Below are 22428 nucleotides of genomic sequence, written 5' to 3' on the forward strand. Positions count from 1 at the left end.
CACCTTTGTATTATCCACGGTGATCACACATTCTATACTGCTGTGTCTGTGAGTATACCCTGCTGCACTATAAAGTTGTGCCTTTGTCCAATAAATTGTACTATAGTTCATGAGCAAGAACCTTTCTGGCGTCCATTTTTCCATCTGCACCACACACGCTCTACCTAGTTGTAGTTCAACTACACCCTCAGCTCCATCAATACCTCCCATATAGCGGAGGCCCACTCCTGTGCATTAAGGTCGCATGTAACACATGCTCTATACCACATACTAGCCTGGGTTTCGGCCATTTTATAGCCAAATAGGTGTTACAATTACATATCCCCATAAGTATTGTTTGTTTTGCTGGACCAGCATTGAATAAAAAGGAATGCATATGTTGTTAATGAGTCCCTGTTAAGCACTTAATCTGTCTATGTATCAGATACTGAATTTAATCTATAAGGTGTAGTGGAGGCTTACCGGGTCTCATATATGAGCAGTGGCTAAATTGGCACCAAGGCAGTTACTCCTAGAAACAAATGGAACTAAATTTTAAACCATTAGGCACTCACCCAGTATCAATATATATAGGACATTAAGACATTCTGTGCATTAAGCTACTAAGAAATGCCCTCCCCTTTAAGCAAAACAGGGATTGTTTGTCCATATATTGCAACAAAGGTCAAAGTCATCCCCAGGCTGGCCAGACCTACACTCACTTTTATCTGATTTATTAAGAATTGTACTGCTTTATTATCCAGTTTTCACAGGGACTAAGCAACGAGTTTAGTAGCTTAATTTAAAAAAAAGTCTCAATATCCTGGCTTAATATATTAGGAAGAGTGCAGACTGTAGAAGACCTCTTGTCTTTGTCAGTTACTCCTAGCTTCCAGGTTTTTTTTAATTGATGTGCTGTACAATGACATGACTACTGAGTGTGGCATTTTAAATAACATTGCATAACCCTCTGAAACCGGAGAATTGTGGTAGCATGTTGGGTATCTCGTTTTTTAATATTTTTTTTTATGTTTTTAAGAATGAGGGTAATCACTAGGTATACAGGGACAGGGATACATCTGGAAGCATTTTGACTTTAGCGCTGGATTTGCGTTTGGGCCACCCCATTCGCTGTGTCCCCTCCACCGCCACCCCCCCCCCCCCCATCGCGAGCATGTGCAGACGCATCCCATTTTCACTCACATATGGAGCACTAGGGAGAGGATGCACTGAAGATTTTTGCACGCCCAGTCCCCAGTGCTCTTTATGGGAGCAACTTTTACTTGCGGCTGGGCAGCAATTTTTGCTGCCTGGGCCTAAATATGCCTCCTATGTCATGACCCAACCCTCTACCCATCACCCCCCCCCCCTCAGCTCCATCACCGAATTTCCTATGGAAAGCCGTAGCCGAGGCTGGGGGCATATTTTTTAATTAAAAAACTAATATAATAGGGTGCCTTAATATAAATATGACCCTGCCAGTCTAACTCACTGCCAAAAAGGCACCTCCCTTCTACTTCCCCCACATTTTATCATTTCTCTTAAAAAATTTTATAGCTAACATTTCTAACAAATTGAATTTCACCTCCTCCCATACTCATGTACTCTTCTTCAATGGGCTTATAAATGAAACAAAGCAAGCTCAAATTTGGCTGGCTAAGTTCAGCACTAGGTAAATGTGTCAGCATTATATAAATAAAGTGCTATAAATAGAAAAATAGGCTTCCTTTGGATTTGATTTTTTAGCAGGATATCGTAAAGTGCATATTTGTGTTTACAAAATCCCCAGCCTAGGAGAACAAATGCTTAAGGGTTTTTTTCGTTTGTTTTACTGGTCTTACAAAATATAAATCTACCAATGGTGTGCAAGAAGTATAGTATACAGTATAAGCATGATTCTATGTACCCAGAAATGATGATTTCCTGGAAACGTCATCATTTATTTGCTGGCCAGTGCAGGTAAGCAGTGTTCTTTCCTTCCTGCATTTTACATTTTCCCAGAATTTATGCTGATTTTTTGCATTCCCTGAAAAAGTAAATTTCAAGATTAAATATAGCCACTGTAAGAATAATGAGAAAATATCAGTATGAATTCTCTGAGATATTCTTGAAAAACTGTATTGCTGTAATACAGAAAAACTGTTTGATTTAGGTGACCAGATCACTTGAAAATTCAGGGACACATCTAACAAATACATGTTGCAGGGCAGTACTAATTACATTTAAATTAAACGGAAGTCAGTTCAGCCCTGTATTTAGCCCTGGATTTTCTAGACATGTTCCTGAATTTTCAAGTGATCTGGTCACCTTATGTTTAACTGTATACATTTGCCTGACCTGTTTATTCCCCTACATCAGTGCTGTCCAGCTGGTGGCCCGTGGCCCCCCACCTGTCTGGTTCCTGATACTTTTAAATGGTACATTGTTTACACATCAGATTCAGGCTGTAAACCCCTGTATTGTTTACACCTGTAATCCCATTTATTGTTCACACATTTAAGTCCCTGTATTGTTCACAAATCAGTCAATCACAGACTGTAAGCCCCCACATTGTTCACATCTCAGACAGACTGTAGGAGCAGTGCCAGCATTGTGTCACTGTATGTACTGCAGTACAAACTGTTCATCTTGGAGTGGTCATGATCAGTTTCTTGTGTAGTCGTGATAGGTTTCCCTGTCTCCTTCCCTACTCTTCCTGCCCTGCTCTACCCTGCCTGTGTGTGCCATACTCTGCCTGCCCTACGTTGCCTGTGTGTGCCATACTCTGCCTGCCCTATGCTGCCTGTGTGTGCCATGCTCTGCCTACCCTACCCAGCTTGTGTGTGCCATACTCTGCCTACCCTACCCTGCCTATGCGTACTATACTCTGCCTGCCCTTTCCTGACTGTGTGTGCCATACTCTGCCTGCCCTACCCTGCCTGTGTGCCATACTCTGCCTACCCTATGCTGTCTGTGTGTGCCATACTCTGCCTGCCCTTTGCTGCCTGTGTGTGCCATACTGTGCCTGCCCTACCCTGCCTCTGTGTGTGTATGTATGTATGTATGTATATCTTTATATATAAAGCGCTACTTATGTACACAGCGCTGTACAGTAGAATACATTAATACAAACAGGGGATTATTAAGATAATAATAGATAAATACAAAGTACAACAATAAATACAGATAGATACAAGATAAATACAGTTGCAATAAGTTAAGAGTCAAAGACACAAGAGGATGGAGGTCCCTGCCCAGTAGAGCTTACAATCTATGCCATATTCTGCCTGCCCTATGCTGCCTGTGTATGCCATACTCTGCCTGCCTTACCCTGACTGTGTGTGCCATACTCTGCCTGCCCTGCCTGTCTATGCTATATTCTTCCTGCCTTGCCTGTGTGTGTGCCATATGCTGCCTGTGTGTGCTATACTCTGTCCGCCCTATGCTGCCTGTGGGAGGTCAACCTAGCAGGGGTTTGTTCTGGGAGTTGTTGTTAGGGGGTCCCTAAGGTGTGTAATAATTATGTGCTGGGGGTTGCTGTGCTATCCACAGGGGAGGAGGAGGCATATGGATTTATGGTTGTGGCTTAATACACTTCTTTCACACATAAGTGATTGGTGATATCTCTGCAGTGAGCACCAACCATTTGGGTTTTTGTGCTACAACCATTAATTTGGAGATGGTCTTAAAAGCTCTTGTGATAACATGGGAGTGGTTAAAACTGGCTTCCATTATCAGCCCTCCACCATGTAGGCCAGAAAATCTCCAGCCCTTGGTACCACAGAAGTTGGACAGCACTGCACTACATCATCTTAATATTCAGTGCCCTTACTTCCAAGCCATAGAAACCCTATGGAGTGCCACAATTAACTATTTAAATTAATAACAATATTACAGTGCTCACCCTCCACCCACTTGTATTAAGCACCCTAGAAGTCTCCACAGTTGCACCAATGACCACAACAAACTGGTTGAGGATTTTTTAGATGACAGGTTAATGAATATACCATAGTTACCAATAATCCCAAATTTCCTAGTATATTCCCCAGGAAGCAGAATATGAAGTTACCCAAAAATGGTCTCTTGCTGCAGCTCAATGGTGTAACTGAGCATATGGGATGCTGGAAATTATGCAGATATTAATCCTTTTATAGAAATATTTATATATTATATTAATTGGTATATGTGGAGTTTGATATTATGTTGTTTATCTCAGATCAAACAGGACAGTGTGTTCTTGTATTGTTTGTGATATGTACATAAGAGTTGCTTTTCTGTCATTGTGTTGTTCTCTTACATTTGAATACCATGGGAATAAATGCAATAAACACAGACCGTCCAGATAAGATCAATATATTGCAATGAATGTTCAGATGCAACACATAAAATATTCTGTAACTTATCACAAGCCTTGAACTAGCCCATCATGGTCTAAAACAGTGGGGAAAGGGAAGAGGGAAATCAAGAGTACTACTTAAATGACCAGGAACATTAAGAAATGAAAATGCTCTAAATGTGTTAACAAATGTGCTCTAGAATGTGATATCTGTAGTTTATTTTCTTTAGACTTGTGGAGGCAAGTCTTGAATATGTATATCTGAGGTTCCTGCTGGAACTGACCATCAGGTGGTGCCGCTGTTACTAAATTCATTATACTGCCAGTTAATAAAAACTTAAATAACTCTGAAACTGAAAAAATAAATAATGGTAATGATAAAAGTGCCTAGAAAAGTGCCTTGAGCAATTTTCTATGGATAACTTATCCTTTGAAGCAATTCACAACACAGAAGAAACCTCGTTGCTTGTGATACAGTAACTTACACATGAGAGATACCAATGACTGGTAGAAGAATCTTATGAAAGTATAAAATTGATATTTAGAAATCGAATCGCTTGATACTATTATCAGGTGGGCTTAAGGAACCTTGCTTTTCTGCTTGCGAGTACTACAAAACCCCAAGCAAACATGTTTTATAGAGCATCCTTGTGGTATTCTAATCTCGCAGCTGCAGAAGGTGCCAGCTCTGCATGTTTCACAAAGATTTTCTGCTCATGATAAAAACCTTTCCACAAATGTTCAAGACAGTAAATTTACAAGAAACTCATTATTTTGCTTGCTCATATCAGTACATGTTTTTCGTGTATTTACAATACAGTAAACAGAAGCACCAATACGCTGCTAGACTGCTAACATTTTAATCCATCACAAAAGTGAATGATGCACGATGCTCTGTTAGCCCCTTGGAAGATATGGACTGAGTAAAAAGTGGGGGCACTCATTTGTTTCTGCAAACATGGGGAGTGTGAATTTTTGCAGAAAGCTGTAATAAGTAATATTTTGTTATAGTATGCATATTCCCATATTTGGGACTCCTGGCAGGGTTCTCTGACAAATCAGTGACGCAGGCCAGGTGATAAATTCTGCATACCATGTAGAAAACATATCAGAGAAGTGTAGTTACAAAAATGGGTGCAGGCTATGCAAATATTCAGCACCAACTATATTTCTCCAGCATTATATTTAATCCCTGCCACTATCTACACCACTTTTCTGCTTAAATATGATCAGAAGCCTACATGAATTAAACATGCCTATGTGTAGCGCTACAAATATCTAGGACCATATATGAAGGTGCCAGGGAAGTGGTTAGATAAGATAACATTTCAAACAAAACAGAAAACAAGTTTTAATACCTAGAATAGCAGCACTTTACTTCTGAAGAATAATGAAGCATAATAAAGAAAACAGAGCATGTCCAGTTAATTGGCAGAAAAGAAAATGGGGAGCTACGGGGGGGGGGGAATCTTTGGAAGCAGATCTTCCCTGCTGAAAGGCTGTGTTTGCCTTGGGCTGTAGAAGCCCAAAACATAATGTGAAGCTTTAGTTCTTCTTTAAACATCTGTGAGCAGTGTGTCTTTAAATGTATAATAGTACATAATAGTGCCATAATGTTGCCCTTTTTCCACCACAAGAGCCAGCATGCATACAGTCCTTCCTTGATTCCCAAACCATAGTCAAATTGCCAGTTTACAAGACCCCAGACTTGGGGAAGCATATCAACCAAATTAAAAGAGCAGAAGGATTTCTTCCTCTGTGAAGAGTACTCAAAAGCAGGGGCAGGACCCATAGTGTAAATTGTTTTTATTCTTCATCATTATTAATTTATATACAGTAGAACCAGAAAGTTATGCAGCATTTTTTACTGATTTATAATGAACAGGGGTCCTACAATAACTCAACAAATTAGGATTAAAGGGTAAAAATAGGCTCAGGGGGCCCTACTTATAAGAGCTTCCAATCTAAAGGGTAAACAAATATAAAAAAAACTTGATGCACTTATATACAAAGTTAAAACACCACTTAAATAAGTCTCTGAGACAAAGTTCCTGCCATCTGTCGCTGTTCCTTACTGCTTGTTATTCCACTGAATGGTAAAAATGTGTGTTTGCTGCAGAGGCACTAATATACTATAGTATATAGTTACAGGGCAGCATGATGGAGCAGTACTTAAACGAGAACAAAAGCTTAAATAAAGAAGCAGAGCAGAAATGTGGGCTTCTGTACCGGCCCAAGGTACCAACAGCCTTTTAGCAGAGAAGATATGTGCCCCCAAAAATACCCAAGTAGATACCCATCTTCTTTTCTGCTGATTCACTGCACATGCTCTGTGCTGCTGTCACTTACTGAGCTTAGGGACCGACTCACAATATACTGTATGTATAGAATAAAATTGTCACAATATAAGGCTAATTAGTAATTAATACAGATAATTATTAATATTAATTAATAATCAACCCTGTAGCATCACCCTCTATTACAGACAAACCTCATTTTGCTCGGATGATTAGTGGAATGTCTTTAGTAGTGATGTGCAAAATTTTTCACCAGGCATGGATTTGCAGCGAATTTCTGAGTTTTGTCATTGCCTAATTTTTTTGTGAAACAGGTGCAATAATTCATAGTGGCAAAAATTTGCCTCTCAAGAAAAAAGTCACAACAAATTTTTTGACGCACACCAATATTTTTGACGTGCAACATTTTCCAGATTTCTCTAATTTTATCGTTGTTTTGCATAATTTTTCCGCAATTTAGCAAATGTTACAGAAAAGGGAAATGGGGCAGATTTGCTCATCACTAGTCTTTAATTGCAAGTCCAGTTGCTTTAGATTTACTTATACTAGATATACCATTACCTGGATGAATGAAAATCTTCATAGTCAACCCCTAAGCCTAGCTTCTCAATGGGGCCCAGAGCACACTGAGCATGTCAGTGTCACTGACACTTTTAACAAAATCCAAGATGGAGAGCTCCTGTGACAACTTTGAAGGCCTGGGTCATTACTTTTATAGACATGCTGAACCTTTAGGCCAGTGCATTAAGTTCAGTATATAAAATGGCATTTTCAGCCATATTCATTTTTACAGTTTAGTTCTCCTTTAACATTGTTTTGACAAGTGCACACGGTGTGTGGGTTTCCTTGGGTGCTTTTGGTTTCCACACTCCAAATACAGGTTAGCTAGCTGCTGATAAATTCAACCGCAGTGTGTGTGAATGTGATATGGAGGGACTTTAGATTGTAAGCTCCATTATAAATTTCTAGTTAGGTTATAAAGTCAAAGTGTATAATAGCTCCACTCTGAATACAGCAGGTTTTGTACTTAAGTACAGGCAGACAGGGCCAAATATCATTCATGACTCTATGCATATTGAGGAATCAAACTCAAGGAATGCTTCTACCATTAAATATTTTATTTACAGATACTACACAGGCACCATAATATAAATAAATTTTCACTTTCTGGTTTTACTGACCCTTGAAAATGCATGTGTTATATCCACTGAAACGTAGAACTTTACCAGGTCTGTATGTTGTACTCAATCATTTTACTTATAAAGAATTATGTCCTATTACGTCATTTACATGGATTTCCAACTCTGCTTATCTTTTTTTTTTACACAGTTTACATTACATACAAGCATTCATAAACATGTGTATATATTTTATTATTATCCAGAATATATTTTTATTAACACATTGTTTTCTGGCATGTATAAAATATGCAGAGACTTAGCAGACAAAGTAATGGCACATAGTAATTGTTTCAGTGTAGCATTTTTAAGTACCCATAAAATGTACAGTAGCATGTAAAGAGCAATAGCTTGTCAAGCAACAGCTGTACAAAAACAGAAGTCTTTGTGATCATGTTGCTCCATTCCAGATAAAACAACATCTTTTTATTACAGTTTATCTTTATTCCTGGTGTATTTCCTGGCAGTGCAACCCTCCAGCTGCTGGAAACCCCCTTTCCTCGCCTAGGGCATGAGGCCCATGAGGGCCAGGGCCTACCAGGATTTCTCCCAGTGTCATGCCAGCTTAGTCTGACCCTGGCTTGGAGAATGAGTTTGGCTAAGTTAAGTTAAACCAAATGCTTGAAATCTGTGCACACCCAATCGCTTTATATTCTTGCCATTGAAGTGCATGGAAAAATATCAGCAGTGGTGTTTATATATGCAGGGCCACCATCAGGTGGGTGAAGCGGTTCCTATAGTCAGAGACCCCATGGCAGAAGGGGGCCACAAGATGGAAAACTATGATTTGCAGTTTGGATGGGGCAGGGTGGGGCTTCAATTGGAGTGGGTGGGGTTTCATTGGACAGTGGACAACATTTAGGCATAGTTGGGAGTAACTAGTCAGATCAAGGGTGTGACCTTATTTTACTTATTAGCAGGGCCCACCACCCAGAGGTCACAGTTGACCAATGGCTAATAATTGGGGCCACCATGGTGGAGAACCCTGCTAACTTATTAATATATTGTCTTCATGATTACTGTACATATGATTCCAATAGAAAGCAATTAATCTTAAAGGAGAAGGAAAGGCTAAGTCACTTGGGGGTGCCAAAATGTTAGGCACCCCCAAGTGATTTAGATCGCTTACCTTGTACCCTGGGCTGGTGCCCGTTAGGAGAAAAAAGCACCAGCCCAGGGTACCTGTAGGAAGCGCTTCCTCCTTCCTTTTTCTTCTGCCAGCGAAATCCGTGGGCCAGCGCATGCGCACTTGGGGGTGCCTAACATTTTGGCACCCCCAAGTGACTTAGCCTTTCCTTCTCCTTTAAATTAAGCTTTTAAAGTCCAAAATATCAGTACATGTGCCATAGGGCCAATCAGGATTACAGAATGCTTAGCAAAACAAAGTAAAACTATATTTTTATATATATACCTATATTTAATGAGAGAATACAATTTAGTCTTAATTAGAGATAGATTAAAATTATGTATTTGGTATGGCAGTTCCCCATTAAGCAAATTCCTCTTTAAAATGTTTCAATCCAAATATAAGGCAGTAAATCAGACAATATTTTCCTCCTTAATCTGTGCAGCAGGGGGTTTCATTTTTTTTCTTAATAAGAGATCCTGGCAGTCTTGCATGATTTGTCAGAATTCCATGCTCTTTCAGCCATTACAGATTATTTAACTGTATAGGTGCTGGCTAAAGTGAATTGGTCCTGAGCATTCTGGAAAACAGGTCCTATACCTGTACAAGGTATGCCAGTTTGAAATTCTTGTATGTGTTTTTTTAAGTTATTAACTCCTTTTTTGCTGTAGTCAGATTCAGAAAGATGGAGCTAACTAGAGAAACTGAACTAGAGAAATCTTCCTTCAGATAACTGTGAATTTGTAGTTTAATAGGTTTCTGGTGTAAAGAATAATTTTACTCCAATTTAACTCCAAATTCTTCTTAGCACAACCCTTGTGAATTAGGTTCCATGCATTACATGAGGAGAAACCATTGAAGAATGGTCATTATTCTAAAAAATTGCCATAGGTGTAGGATTTAAAGGGTTCCTCCAACCCAAATTTGTTACATATTTGTCATGCCCAAGTTTATATTTGTAAGGCTGGGCTAGACTGGTGCATTTAATGTGCAAACATATTTGCTAAATTTTTATTCGCAGTGTTTATGTCCCTAAAGCTTTTTAAATATGGCATATTCGCAAACTGCAAATACTCTGGGTCCAAGTTATGCCACAACTTTAGTGGCGGAAATAATATTTGCTAAACTGATTCTGCTAATTGTGAATTTATATTCGCATAGAGAAAATCGTGTTATATTTGTGCAGTGTCAGACTGGGGTGGCAGGGGCTCACCAGAAAACTTTAGACTGTGGGCCAACTTTTTAAACAATTTTTCCTTCACTCTTAACTCACCTTCTTTATTATCTTAATTACATATCTGTACATATTATTAACTATCCTTATTTTCATTTCTTTTCTTTGTTTTCATATAGAAATGAGGAATGACCATGGCATAGGCATACAAAGCTGGATGAGCATAAGGGCCCACTGACACCTGGGCCCACCGGGAGTTTTCCTGGTATCCTGGTGGGCCAGTCCAACACTGTATTCGTGCATAATAAATGCAAGTCACAATCTCATTTGCAAATTTTTGTGCACAATTCGCCTTTCACTGCGATTCACAGAAAAATTGATAGACGGGCACAGAACTGCAAAATGTAAGCGTTTAGGAGAAAACATGCACAAACAACCATTTGTGAAAAAAAATATGCACTGCGCAAACTTTAGAAATGACTCCCCCCAGCGCGTACCCTGGGGTAGCAGTATGAATGCAGTGCCCACTTTGTGTTTAATGCCCCAGAGACATTGTTGGATTTAGGGCAATTGGTTTTGGGTAGGACAGCTTTATGTGCTTATTCCTGCTGGTTCAGGGCCCTATAAGTCCAATTGGCCTAAGGCCAACCCTGAGTAGGGGACCCCATTAAGTGCACCACCAAGGTATTCCTGTTGTGTAACTCCCAACACCCTCAGACAGTTCTGGGAATTACAGGAGTGTTACAAATTTCTATCAATAGGTTTTTTTTTGCAGTAAAATCCAGTAGCTGCCAGTTGGGCTGTATAAGGAATTTGCTTACAGTAAAACCACGTAATTAAGGATCATAACTCGAGTGCCTCATTCCCCACAAGCCAGCCCACTGATGGAGAATTATGAAACATGATGGAAATACACAAACAAGAAGATCTGTTTGGTAAGGGCCCACCCCTCTCTGTGCGATAGGCAGCGGCGCGATAATATTTCAGAGAGGAGAGAAGCCCCACATACAGAGCGGCGGCGGATTTCACACACGCACTGACTTCCACACAGAGACTCCCTGTCCCGGATCTCCCGCCGGACCGCACCTGGTGAGTGCCCCTTGCTTCCACGGATCACGGAACAATTCTAAAGTCAATAGAACGGATTCATTTGTACACAGAATAGTGGTTTGGTCATAACCTTTGGTTTTAACCGAGGCAGTGAAAGTTATGGGGAAACTCGTTGTATGTGCGCACCGAGTGCAGTTTGCCGGACGATGAGTTTTGCGCAGCGCAGAAGCCGAGCGGAATCCCGAGTCCGCTGCTCTGGGCTTTAAGAAGTTTTGTGACTTTTGGGAGTAGTAGGTGCGGTGCTTGGTGGTGCAGCCGTTAGATACAAACTGCTAGCTGCACTCCAATGGGGCCAATAGTTTGTAACATGCTATCGCTTCACATCTGTAACCTGTACTAAGCCAAGCAATGTAACAGGCTAGAACTGACTGTGTTATTACTTGTTTGCACTTTTGTAGTTAATGAGGCACCCCACATAGGAAGCAATGAGTTAGTAGCCTGCTGCAGTTAGTATAGCTATGAGTGGTGTGTGTGCCATAGGTATAACTAGGGGAGACTGACTGCTCATTATGGTTACTGTTTGGGTGCTTCAGTGTTACCTTATTATGGTGAAAAATAAGTGTAGTAGTCAGAGTACTTATAGGTATGTATATTTTCCTTATTATTAGTCTTACTTTTGTATAGAGAACATTAAGCAGAACAGTACATTAATAGAACAAACAGGGATCACTGCAGTAATTAACACAAAGTACAGTTACATTCAAGATTAAGTGCTATGTGTTAAAGAGACAAATAGACCAGTCTAACAGGGCACTAAAAAAAGTGTATAGCTATCTCCCCAAAGGGATTAATGCAGGGATCCCCAACCTTTTATACCCATGAGCCACATTCAAATGGAAAATGTTTTAGGGAGCAACACAAGCATGGAAAAAGTTCCTGGGGGTGCAAATAAGAGCTATAACTGGCTATTTGGTAGCCTCTATGTGGACTGGCAGCCTATAGAAGGCTGCAAGGAAATCAAAAATAAGCACCTGCTTTGAGGCCCCTGGGAGCAATATCCAAGGGGTTGGTGAGCAACATGTTGCTCATGAACCACTGGTTGGGGATCACTGGATTAATACATTCAGCTATCACCCCTCTGCTAGGTACAGGCACAGTTGTTGCATAGCCAAGACTGGATCAAACCAAATCTACAGTCCTTATAAAGCTTTGACCTATTTAAGCACCAACCTCCTTGTCTCCGTCTATAAGGCAACAGAGGCCAAGACTGTGATTTATTTTTAATTTGCCAGCCATGCTTTGTGCTTTTATGAGAGAGCTGGAAACCCATGCATCTATATGAAGAATGCTTTTAAAGACGCTCAATGGGTGCCAAGCAGATGCTGCAGACCTAACTGCAATTATATAACACATATAACACTTATTTGTGTGTGTTGTGGAAGTGTACCTCGCACAAAAAGAGTTGCGTTACAAATGGGTGAGTTTGTTAAATGTATCAGAGGACACCAGAAGTAAAAGCTAACTTTGGCAGTAGCTATTGTTGCATTTTCAAAAACAAAACACATATAGAATGATGTTAGGAATATCCACAGGCTGATGGGGCAGAAATTATTACAATAAGGCCACACATGGATCATGGAATTGCAGTTATTGGATGGTTAAATGAATGTAAGCATACATATGTCTGTTCAGATGCCTTGTAGCTATCTAACCTAAGGGTAGCTATCTAACCTAAAAGTTTTTAGGCTTATACTTTAACCCCCTGTGTATTTCTTTTAGCTTATAACAAGGTTACGCATAATTAAATAACCATTACCTTACTGTCTTGGGTAACTGAAAAGGTCCAGTCTGTATAGTGGAGGTCAAAGTAATGGTCCTCTAGGGAGGATCAGATACCCAGTTTGGAAAGATGGGATATTGTAATATTCATTTTCAAACCATCCAGCATGTGTGGCATTACGGGTCCCAAAAGATTATGCATACATACATTAGAATAGCAGGAGTTAAAGAACAGTACTTCTTCTGAAGGAGTCCTGAACACAAACTTAAAGTTGGAGCGTGTAATATATTATCTTTTAAATAACAAGCAGCTGGCTTTGTGAAGAATCAGCCTCTTGTCTTGCACTCATGCTGACACCATTCATTATATGGCTTTTGGTTTTATTGCCGAGTATTGTGGATACCCAGATGTATATATCATTATTATGATTGGCGGAGGGTGACTTTTTTGGTTGGGGAGGCTAAAGATCAGCCATACTAAAATAGACTGATCAAAAGCTAATGTGAGATTCACTGCTGGCATAAAAATGAACCCCTCAACTACCTCTTGTAGTTCCCACTGACTACCTGGGATATTGTGCAAAAGTGCGAGTGGGAGAGCTTTTTTTCATCCTAAAATGGTAAGTATTCATACAGGCACTTCTGTGAGGGGGTTATCAATCCATTTGTGTTTGGAATAAGTTAGCCTAAATGTGTTTTAGTTAGTTGTATAGAGAGAAAGGCAGTGTGTACTGACTTCCCAGGCACATTATATACAGTCAAATGCTGTCTGTATTTACAAAACCAGCACGTGAGAAGTGGAGGGTACTGATGGCAGATATTCAGGCACTATAACAATGGCACTGATACATGACATTATTTTGTTTCCCAGCTCTGCAATCTCATGAGGGCTCCACTGTAACTAACTAGAAATGAACAAAACAGTGACAGAAGTAAAAAAAAGTAAGTGTAAAAACAACAACAAATATAGAAAAGCACAATTAGCTTTTTCAGGGAATAGATTTAATTTCAGCTAGTGACTCAGCCTTTTGAACTTACACAGTATAGCACCTGTGGGAGTAGGATGAAATCTGCAGCAAAAGTTGGTGAGGTTCTTAGGTAAAGGTTACAACCTGCAGATTCTTGTTATCAGTCTTCATTTCTGCACTGCCTTTAGTTTGTAATATCTCCCCATCCCTGCCTACATTTGTGCCCTGATTGGTCAATTTTACTGTCTGTCAAGAAAGCTGTGCTCTGATTGGAGAGGCCACAAGAAAAAAGATCCAATCAGAGCACAGCTGATTACAGCATAACCGGAGTTTGCAGGAAGGAGGAATGCAACAAGATTTCCCCGATGTTAAAGGTTCCAGACCAGTGCAGAAACAGTTTTTTTTTTTAAGGTTCCAAGCAGGTTTGGGGAGGGTAAGTCTCCCCTAGACTTATTGAAAATCTGCCTATGATTATTATATCAACAAGCAGTATTTTATTTTCTTGATTTTCCAAAAAAAATGTTTATTAAGAGGCTGTAATAGGTTATTATAAAGAGAGAGTAGGGGCTGCCAGTATGGTTGCCAAGTGAAGCAAATAAGAAAACAGCATAATTCTTTGAACTCACAATTGTTGTACTCAGCAAGAGAAGCCATAGAAAACCCATTTCTGGCCCTACAATTCCTCTTTGATTTAAGAGAGTCTTATAATAAAAATTGGAAAAATGTGTGCCTCAGTGCCAACAAATTTGCCTTTGTGCAAACTTTATGTGGACTTCCGCGATTGCGGAAGCTGTTTAGCGACCACTTCCGACAGTGGAAGAAAGTTTGTGAATCTTATTGTTTGCAACAGTGCGCAGTATGTAATAAAAACTTCTTATCGGTGGGATGGCAATTTGGGGAGATTAGTCGCCCGCGAACCGGGAGATTTGTTGCGGGCGACTAATCTCCCCGTGTGCCAGAGCCCTTAATGAAAAAGTTATGCTTGCTCCAAAAGGTTACGCCACCTGCAAGCAAGCCTTAAGGGTGAAGACACACAGAGCTACTAGTAGCAGCTACTTGGCACGGCTACTAAATGTCAGAAAATACCCTGCCATAGACAATACTGAGAATTGCCTCTGCTAAAACACACATAGAGACAATTATCAGTAAATGATCAGCATTGTCTATTTTAGAAGCCACAACAATTAGCTGCTACTAGTAGCTCTGTGTGTCTTCACCCTAAAATGTTTGCAATGCGCAGTTAAAATTCACAATGCAATAACAGTCTAATGAGCGATAGTACATTGCCAAATGCAAATTGTCATTTGTATTTGTGAGCCTTTTTTCCCATTTAGGAGTGCCACTAAAAATCTTGAACATTTAATAAAATCCAAAATGTTTTTTTTATCACATTTTGATCTCAATTCTGATGAGGGTTTGAAGGGGTAATTCATTTTTTGCACGATGACATGTGGATTTGTGGGAAATAGAGTTGCTTTATTGTCGAAATCTCTAGTAATTGCTTTTTAGGAAAAGACTAACAACTTGACGCTGGAACTCACTTTTTAAAATTCATAGCAACTTATCTCCCAATGTGATATTAGCCTTACATTTCTGGGCTACCCATCACAATGCATGAAAAATCTCTCACTGATATAACTGAGAGCAATGGAGATCAGACATAAGTGCTTCCTAACACTGTTTAATATATGTTTACATCAGAGTGTTGCACCAGGCCCCGGAGGGAATGGCTGTTTAATAGTAATTACGAGCAGCAGACTCATTACCTCTAGCATTAGCTGCATTGAAGGAACCCCCTACTCATTATTTAGAAGCGCATTTCTTCTTAATAACCTGTAATCACTCATTCATAGTCTCTGCTTCTTGGCAGGATTCTTAGTTACATATAATGGATTTTTTTACAAGCCATAATACTAATGTAGGGAAAGGCTCATTCAGATGTCCAGTTACATCTTCTCAACACCTTCTTTTTACTTGTGTAATTAATTCAGTGTTATAGTTCTAAAGCTCTGTAGTTAAATGTACCTGTTGATTGCTTGTAAGAGTATTCTGCACACAATTATTCCTATATGACTTGTACCATAACCAAAGGCAGAGGATGCAGAACTATAGGGTTGCAGTAGTGAGACTCAAAGCTCCATGTGGGGAGGGGGCAGCTAGAATTGCACTTAGGGTGAAAGTAAATCTTTTTGTATTTGAACCCCAGAAAGTTTGGAAACCATCTGACCAAAAAAGTAAGGGATACAGGGCATTTCAGATGTCATCATAACTGTCAGTATGCACAGTGCTTCCTTAGCTGTGTATGACTGATTAGAACTTAAACCATTTAGACCTGGCCATGTACGAAGCAAATCACAGTACTATATAATATAATAAAATGTAAGCTATGCCAGAGAGAAGTCTGAGTCAGCTATTCATCATTAACTCTGTTTTTATTAGTGTAAAGGCTGGCCATTGCCCAACTCTACTGGCATAAGGAGACAGACAAATGTTGGCTCCCCCATATAATAACATTTACATAACTTTCTATATTTATATGGTTATTTAGAAAAGCTCTCACAACCACAATGATAGCAGAAGCAGATTGTGGAATATCCTGTCCGCAATATTAAAGGAAAAGTAAAGCCTTAAGATGTTGTATTTGCTGTATGAAGAAAAGTGCTAGCAAACATTTGGGGAATTATAAGCACAAGTTGCTGTACCTTTTTTACTTTTGTCTTGCATTTTCTTTTGCTTTTGCAGTTTATATCCCTATTTCTACCAGTTGGGTCAGTTACTAACAATGTATAGGGAATTTATGGACGGGTGTAGAAGTAAAGTAATGCATCTATAAAGTGCTGCCTAGAGAATCTCTGTGGAGTTAGATGTGATATAAGACCTTCCATTAAACAATGCAGTAAGTGATAACAGTGAATTCCATGTGGGGTGTCTGTTGGGATCACATATTTGACCCACTTGACTGCTAATGTCACTTTGTTTGGAGAGGGAGAAAAACAGCAAAACATTGACAAAATTTAGCTATTTCTAAAACTTTTTTGATCAAAATGCTTCATTTCCAGTACCTGGCATGGTTGCCTGGAGGGAAGCAGCAGATAGGAATAATTGTACCTGCATTGATTATACACAAATTCTAACAGCTAAGAAGGGATTGTGGGAGTTTCAGTTGTACAATACCAAGAGCACCAATGTTTGTTAACGCTCCATCTAGATCTTTTTGGCTGTGTTCAGTGTGTATCTATGTCTCCTGGCTCTTGAACATTTGCAGAAGTGTTGGATTTACTCCAAAGCAAACAAATATGATGAGGTCTTGCCTTGAATAGCTGGAAAGTTTTCACAAAGCCACAGCTTTGACCAAATCACTGTTTTATGAGCAAGAAATTAATAGATTTATAAATGACTGGTCTCTAGCGCAGTTTCACAATGTTGTATTTTACATCTCCTAGCTGGAAAAAGAACACAGAAGCCTGTTCATGGAAAATCGTGACTCACACATAAAAAACCACTGCATTGAGGCCCAATGTGCTTTTAATATTCAGTCTGGATGCATCAGGCCTACCTATTACAAAATCAAGGAAATCCCTGTATTGGCATTTAACGTTTGGTGGTTTGTCATCATGAATTCGGTGTACCCTGGAATGTTAACCAGTTTAAAGGACAAGTGTTAACAGATTTGTACTCAATAGAAAGATCCATAGCCCAGCATTTACACCATTATACCATTAAATGCATAAGATCTAATCAAACCTTTCTACCTTCACTATAATAATAGTGAATGCAAATTTTAAAAAACCCAGAGTCATAGAGGATCACATAACTCCTCAAGAAAGTTTACAATATACATGTGGAATTGAATGCATTACACAGCTCTGTTGTTTTATTGACATCTGGCAATAAAAATGGTGACAGTCATATGATAAGACTTGATTGATTTCACTGCCTTAAACCCCCCAAAAAAGGCACGTAAAAGATCAAAAATCTTCAGTTCAGTTGAAGTCAGTGAACATTTTTTCGCATGAAATGTTCCTTACTGTGTGACTTTTCTTCCATACAAATTCTTCATCTATAGAAAAGCAAGTATAGGTATCCATAACTAGTATTGCAGATAGCATGTACTGGCACACATATCTTTTTATATTAGCTTCATTGTTTCAAATAAAGTGGTGGCTGGCCATTAGGTGACCCTTTTAAAAAGAGATTTGGCACGTTTCTCACATTTGTCTCATTCCAGATTTATTTCTAGAAAGATGCTAATGTTTCATAAGGCTGTGCCAGTCATGCCATTAATGGACCCTATTTTTTTCTTTTTAGGTAAATACACAGTGCCAGTACCACTATACTGTGTATCAGAGTCAATAAGACCAATTAATATAGCAAATTCCAAACAGAATAAAAAGTAATGATTTACTACGGATGTAACCTCATCCCCCACTACAAGATTGTTCTTGCTGTAATTTATGTACAGGAAAGAGAGATCACATACAACTCTAGCATTTCTCTACTCATGAATTAAAGTTATGGGTCAGCAGAGGTCTCTGCTGATAAAATTAGAAGTGGAACATAAATCACATTTTAAAGTGAGGAGTGGGTCAGTTTATTTATCTTGCTGGCCCAGTCAGATATAGTTTAATAGCTTACCCACACAGTACCTCTTTGCTATAACTACCTCCTGATTTAAATCATACAGTAAACACAAGGCTCTTTCCGCAAACTGCATGTAATATCCCCCCCCTTTCAATGTTATAATTATCAGTTAGTACTAAATATAATGGATCTCTAATTTATCTAATACATGTAAGGTAGAGGGCTCAGACTTCCGGTATTGCCAGGGTCCCTTTGTATGTAATCCTAGCGATATATGTAGTATAATTAAAAATAATTAAAAAACTAATATACATATTTTTTATATCTTTCAGGGTGACAATGACTTTCAATGCAATTGAAAGTTACACTAAGGCGTATGCAAGTTTCAATACCTCTTCATTTCCACTTGAGAATGCTTTGATACAGTCCAATAGAACATGCACTTTGTCAGAAAGCTGGGAATGGATATTCTCTTTCCAACCAATTTATATGTGGATAGTATTTGTGCTTGGTTTTATAGAGAACATGTTTGTCCTTATAGTCTTCCTGCTACATAAAAAGCGCTGTACCGTGGCTGAAATTTACCTTGGAAACCTGGCAGCTGCAGACTTTCTCCTTGTATGTGGCTTACCGTTCTGGGCCATTTATATTTCCAACAAATTTCACTGGCCCTTTGGAAGCTTTCTCTGTGTTTTCATCAATGGCCTGATTCAGTTGAACCTATATGGCAGCATTTATTTCCTTATGATGGTGAGCATTGACCGATATTTGGCACTTGTCAAAACAATGTCATTTGGAAGAATGAGAACAGGGAGATGTGCAAAGCTAAACTGCCTGCTCATTTGGATATTTGCAGTGGTATCAAGCATGCCTAAAACAATTTTCAGAAGAATCCGATATTTCCCTGAGTTCAATGTCACGGCCTGTGTAATTGATCCTCCATCTCCGAGCTGGAATGTGGCCTCGGGATTACTGCTAACTCTTGTTGGCTTCCTCATACCTGTAACTGTTATTTCTTATTGCAGTTTCCATATAATAAATGTTTTAAGGAACAATTCAATGCAAGAATTTAAGGAAATCAATAAAGAAAAGAAGGCCTCGGTCTTGGTCTTGGTCGTCCTTTTAGTGTTCATTATCTGCTGGCTTCCATTCCATATTACTACGTTTATTGATACATTGCATATGATGAATCTGTTCTCCAGCTGTGCTATGAATAATTTTATTGAAATTGCCAGCCAGATCTCATCATACCTAGGCTATAGCAACAGTTTCATCAATCCACTGCTCTACGTTATGGTTGGAAATCATTTCCGGAAGAAGGTCAAGGAGGTTTATAATCAATTCCAAATACGGAAACAAAGAGGGAGAAATGCCTCCATTCCCACAGATTTTACAGCTGATACTGTACGTACTTCCATCTCTATGGAGCCACAGAAGAACAGGATATTGTTATGAAGTTCTTTAATGAATAAGAGACGTATTGTGAATGAATGTTGGATAAAACAAGTACTGTTAATAAGCTAATATTTATTATTTGCCATTTTAAATGTTGCATTTTAGCTAAAATTCATTCTTAATATAGGATCTAGTATTATTTCTAGTCATTTTAAACCTCACTGATACAGTGGAATGGTGCCCCTTTGCTTGCTTTAAGGCCATAATTTCACCTTTTCAGCATTCTATGATCCAAATGCTAGAAACAGAAAGCTATTTCCTTTGACTGTTGGTGGATACTGCAGGGTCACAGCTAGGAAGTCTCACTGCTTTTTGAGATAAAATTGAGTTTAGCTTTGCTGTCCACAAAAAAGCTTTACTACCACTATTTCTACTTGATATTTTTTATATACGGCAAAATCAGCTTATTTGTTAAAATAAATTATCTCTTCTTAGAAAGCCAAGGGCATTCATCCTATTTCTATCCTATTTAAAATTCCTTGTTTCTTTACTGTTGAAATATCTTTAGGAACTGGAAGTGAGCAATGCATCACAATGCTCCTTCTCCAACCTGCTGAATATAGGTACTTGTTGCTGAGGTACATGAGTTCTCACAAATATATATATATATAAATAAATTTATAAGTAAAATGTTATGGCAAAGGCATTGTGTTTCAGTATGTCATTTCAAAAATTGTTTGCTTTTTAAACTTTGTGGTTGATATTTTTCATGAGTCTGTATTGCTGTTTTTGTATTTGGAGCACAGCTTTCTCCAGCCCTCCAGTTCATTTTGAACTTCAGCTGCCAACACCCACAGACAGGAATTGTGATGGGAGACATGATTTAATACCAGCTAGAAGGCTACAGGCTTGAACTCCTAGCAAGGATCAAAAAATCAGTTATTCGCTTTTCTTGTTAAAAATGTATTCCTATAACAGTGTTTGTAATATGTACCTAACCAACTACTTAATGAAAATGTATTTAACATTTTTTAGCATTTGTACAGCAGTGATGAAGGACTAGATACGGAAGTGTCAGCTAAAATATAGCAGGCAGATTATCCAGGCAATATTCATTTGTTGCTTGGGTATCACAAAGTGCAGATGTCCATCACTGACCCCTGACTGACCATGAAATACATTAACTTAATTGCAATATGTGTACACGACTACTTAAGTGTACCTGGAGGCGCAACCAATTATTGCAATTATATCGGTTCTAGTCTCACCGTCAAAAGACTTTTATAGTCTGTTATACAAGCTAAAGGAAATGCAATTTTCATAATTATTTCTGGATTTTACATTAATCATGTAACTGATGCTAGGGGGAACAGTGTGATATTTAAGCTTCATCTGTTTTCAAGGGTAACTATCAACACAAAAGGAGCCATCCAAAAATCTCTCCCCTAAGGAAATGTGGATGAACAATACAGATCCTGTTTTTCCCTTCAGCATAAGAAAGGAAGTGTGAAACTAATGCCTTCCCAAAAGAGAAATGACAAACATTGTTTTAAAACAAGTTAACTTTTAAAGCTCTGGATATTTGCTTAGAATTGTAGGGTTCTGACCACTGTCATTTCTACACTGTCCATTATCTATTATTAGATTCCCCACATAGCTTAAAGGAACAGTAACACTAAAAAATTAAAGAGCTTTAAAGTAATAAAAATATAATGCACTGTTGCACTGCACTGGTAAAACTGGTGTGTTTGCTACAGTAACACTACTATAATTTATATAATAAGCTGCTGTGTAGCCACGGGGGCAGCCATTCAAGCTGGAAAAAAGGAGAAAAGGCACAGGTTACAAAGCAGATAACAGATAAAACACTATTGTATTCTACAGAACTTATCTGTTATCTGCTATGTGCCTGTGCCTTTTCTCCTTTGAATGGCTGCCTCCATGGCTACATAGCAGCTTATTTATATAAATTATAGTAGACTTTCTGAAGTAAACACACAACTTTTACCAGTGCAGGGCAGCAGCACATTATATTTTAGTTACTTTTATACACTTTCATTTTTTGGTGTTACTGTTCCTTTAATAAAGAGATAAGGTGTTTACTGTAACATATGTGACCACACACAAAGTGATATAGTCAGCCAAGATGGCTATTCAAAATCAGTACATTTATTGATTTACATTTACAAGTGTTTCTGCTGTATATATTGAGTCAAACCTACCTGTGTACATAATTGTGTTTTTTTCTAGGTGGGAGAACAAGTGTCTGGAGGCTTGTAGTAGTACAGTGAAATAATGCAGAAGCAGGAATGTTTGCAGAAAATGTATTTTTGTTACTGCTTTAGTTTTGTTTTTGTACAGTTCTCCTTTTGTTTACGGGTAATCCGAGAGAACACAGCTATATTGTTTCTGAAATAAACATGTGTCCTTATTTTTGTTTTCAATAAATGAATAAAGGACCCTTGTATAGTGAATAATGTGAATTCTTTATAGTATTTATAGGCACAGAATAGGAATACATCTAATATTGCCTTTGTTTAAAAAGTCTTTCTAATTTATCATTTTCACCATTATTACAGTTTTCTA

The 22428-nt window shown here is 38.7% G+C and overlaps 1 protein-coding gene across 2 annotated transcripts; it reads left to right on the top strand.

The window, feature by feature from the left end:
- The first annotated feature begins 10919 nt into the window (after positions 1-10919).
- Positions 10920-21571, top strand: bdkrb2 (bradykinin receptor B2). 2 transcript variants are annotated; one of them, XM_031891047.1, is made up of 3 exons: positions 10920-11158; positions 13770-13840; positions 18780-21571. In XM_031891047.1, exon 3 carries the CDS (start codon positions 18787-18789, stop codon positions 19900-19902), a length of 1116 nt encoding a protein of 371 aa, XP_031746907.1. In that variant the 5' UTR covers positions 10920-11158; positions 13770-13840; positions 18780-18786; the 3' UTR covers positions 19903-21571. The 2 variants fall into 2 exon arrangements, with proteins under 2 accessions (XP_031746907.1, XP_004917144.1); XM_004917087.4 differs by lacking the exon at positions 13770-13840 and having other exon boundaries at positions 10922-11158.
- The last annotated feature ends 857 nt before the right edge of the window (positions 21572-22428 follow it).

The sequence above is a fragment of the Xenopus tropicalis genome, chromosome 8 (assembly GCF_000004195.4).
Source record: "Xenopus tropicalis strain Nigerian chromosome 8, UCB_Xtro_10.0, whole genome shotgun sequence".
Taxonomy (NCBI): Eukaryota; Metazoa; Chordata; class Amphibia; order Anura; family Pipidae; genus Xenopus; species Xenopus tropicalis.

Bases quoted from the DNA above. Each gene is read 5' to 3' on its own strand.
- bdkrb2 (XM_031891047.1), top strand. From the start codon at position 18,787: ATGACTTTCAATGCAATTGAAAGTTACACTAAGGCGTATGCAAGTTTC.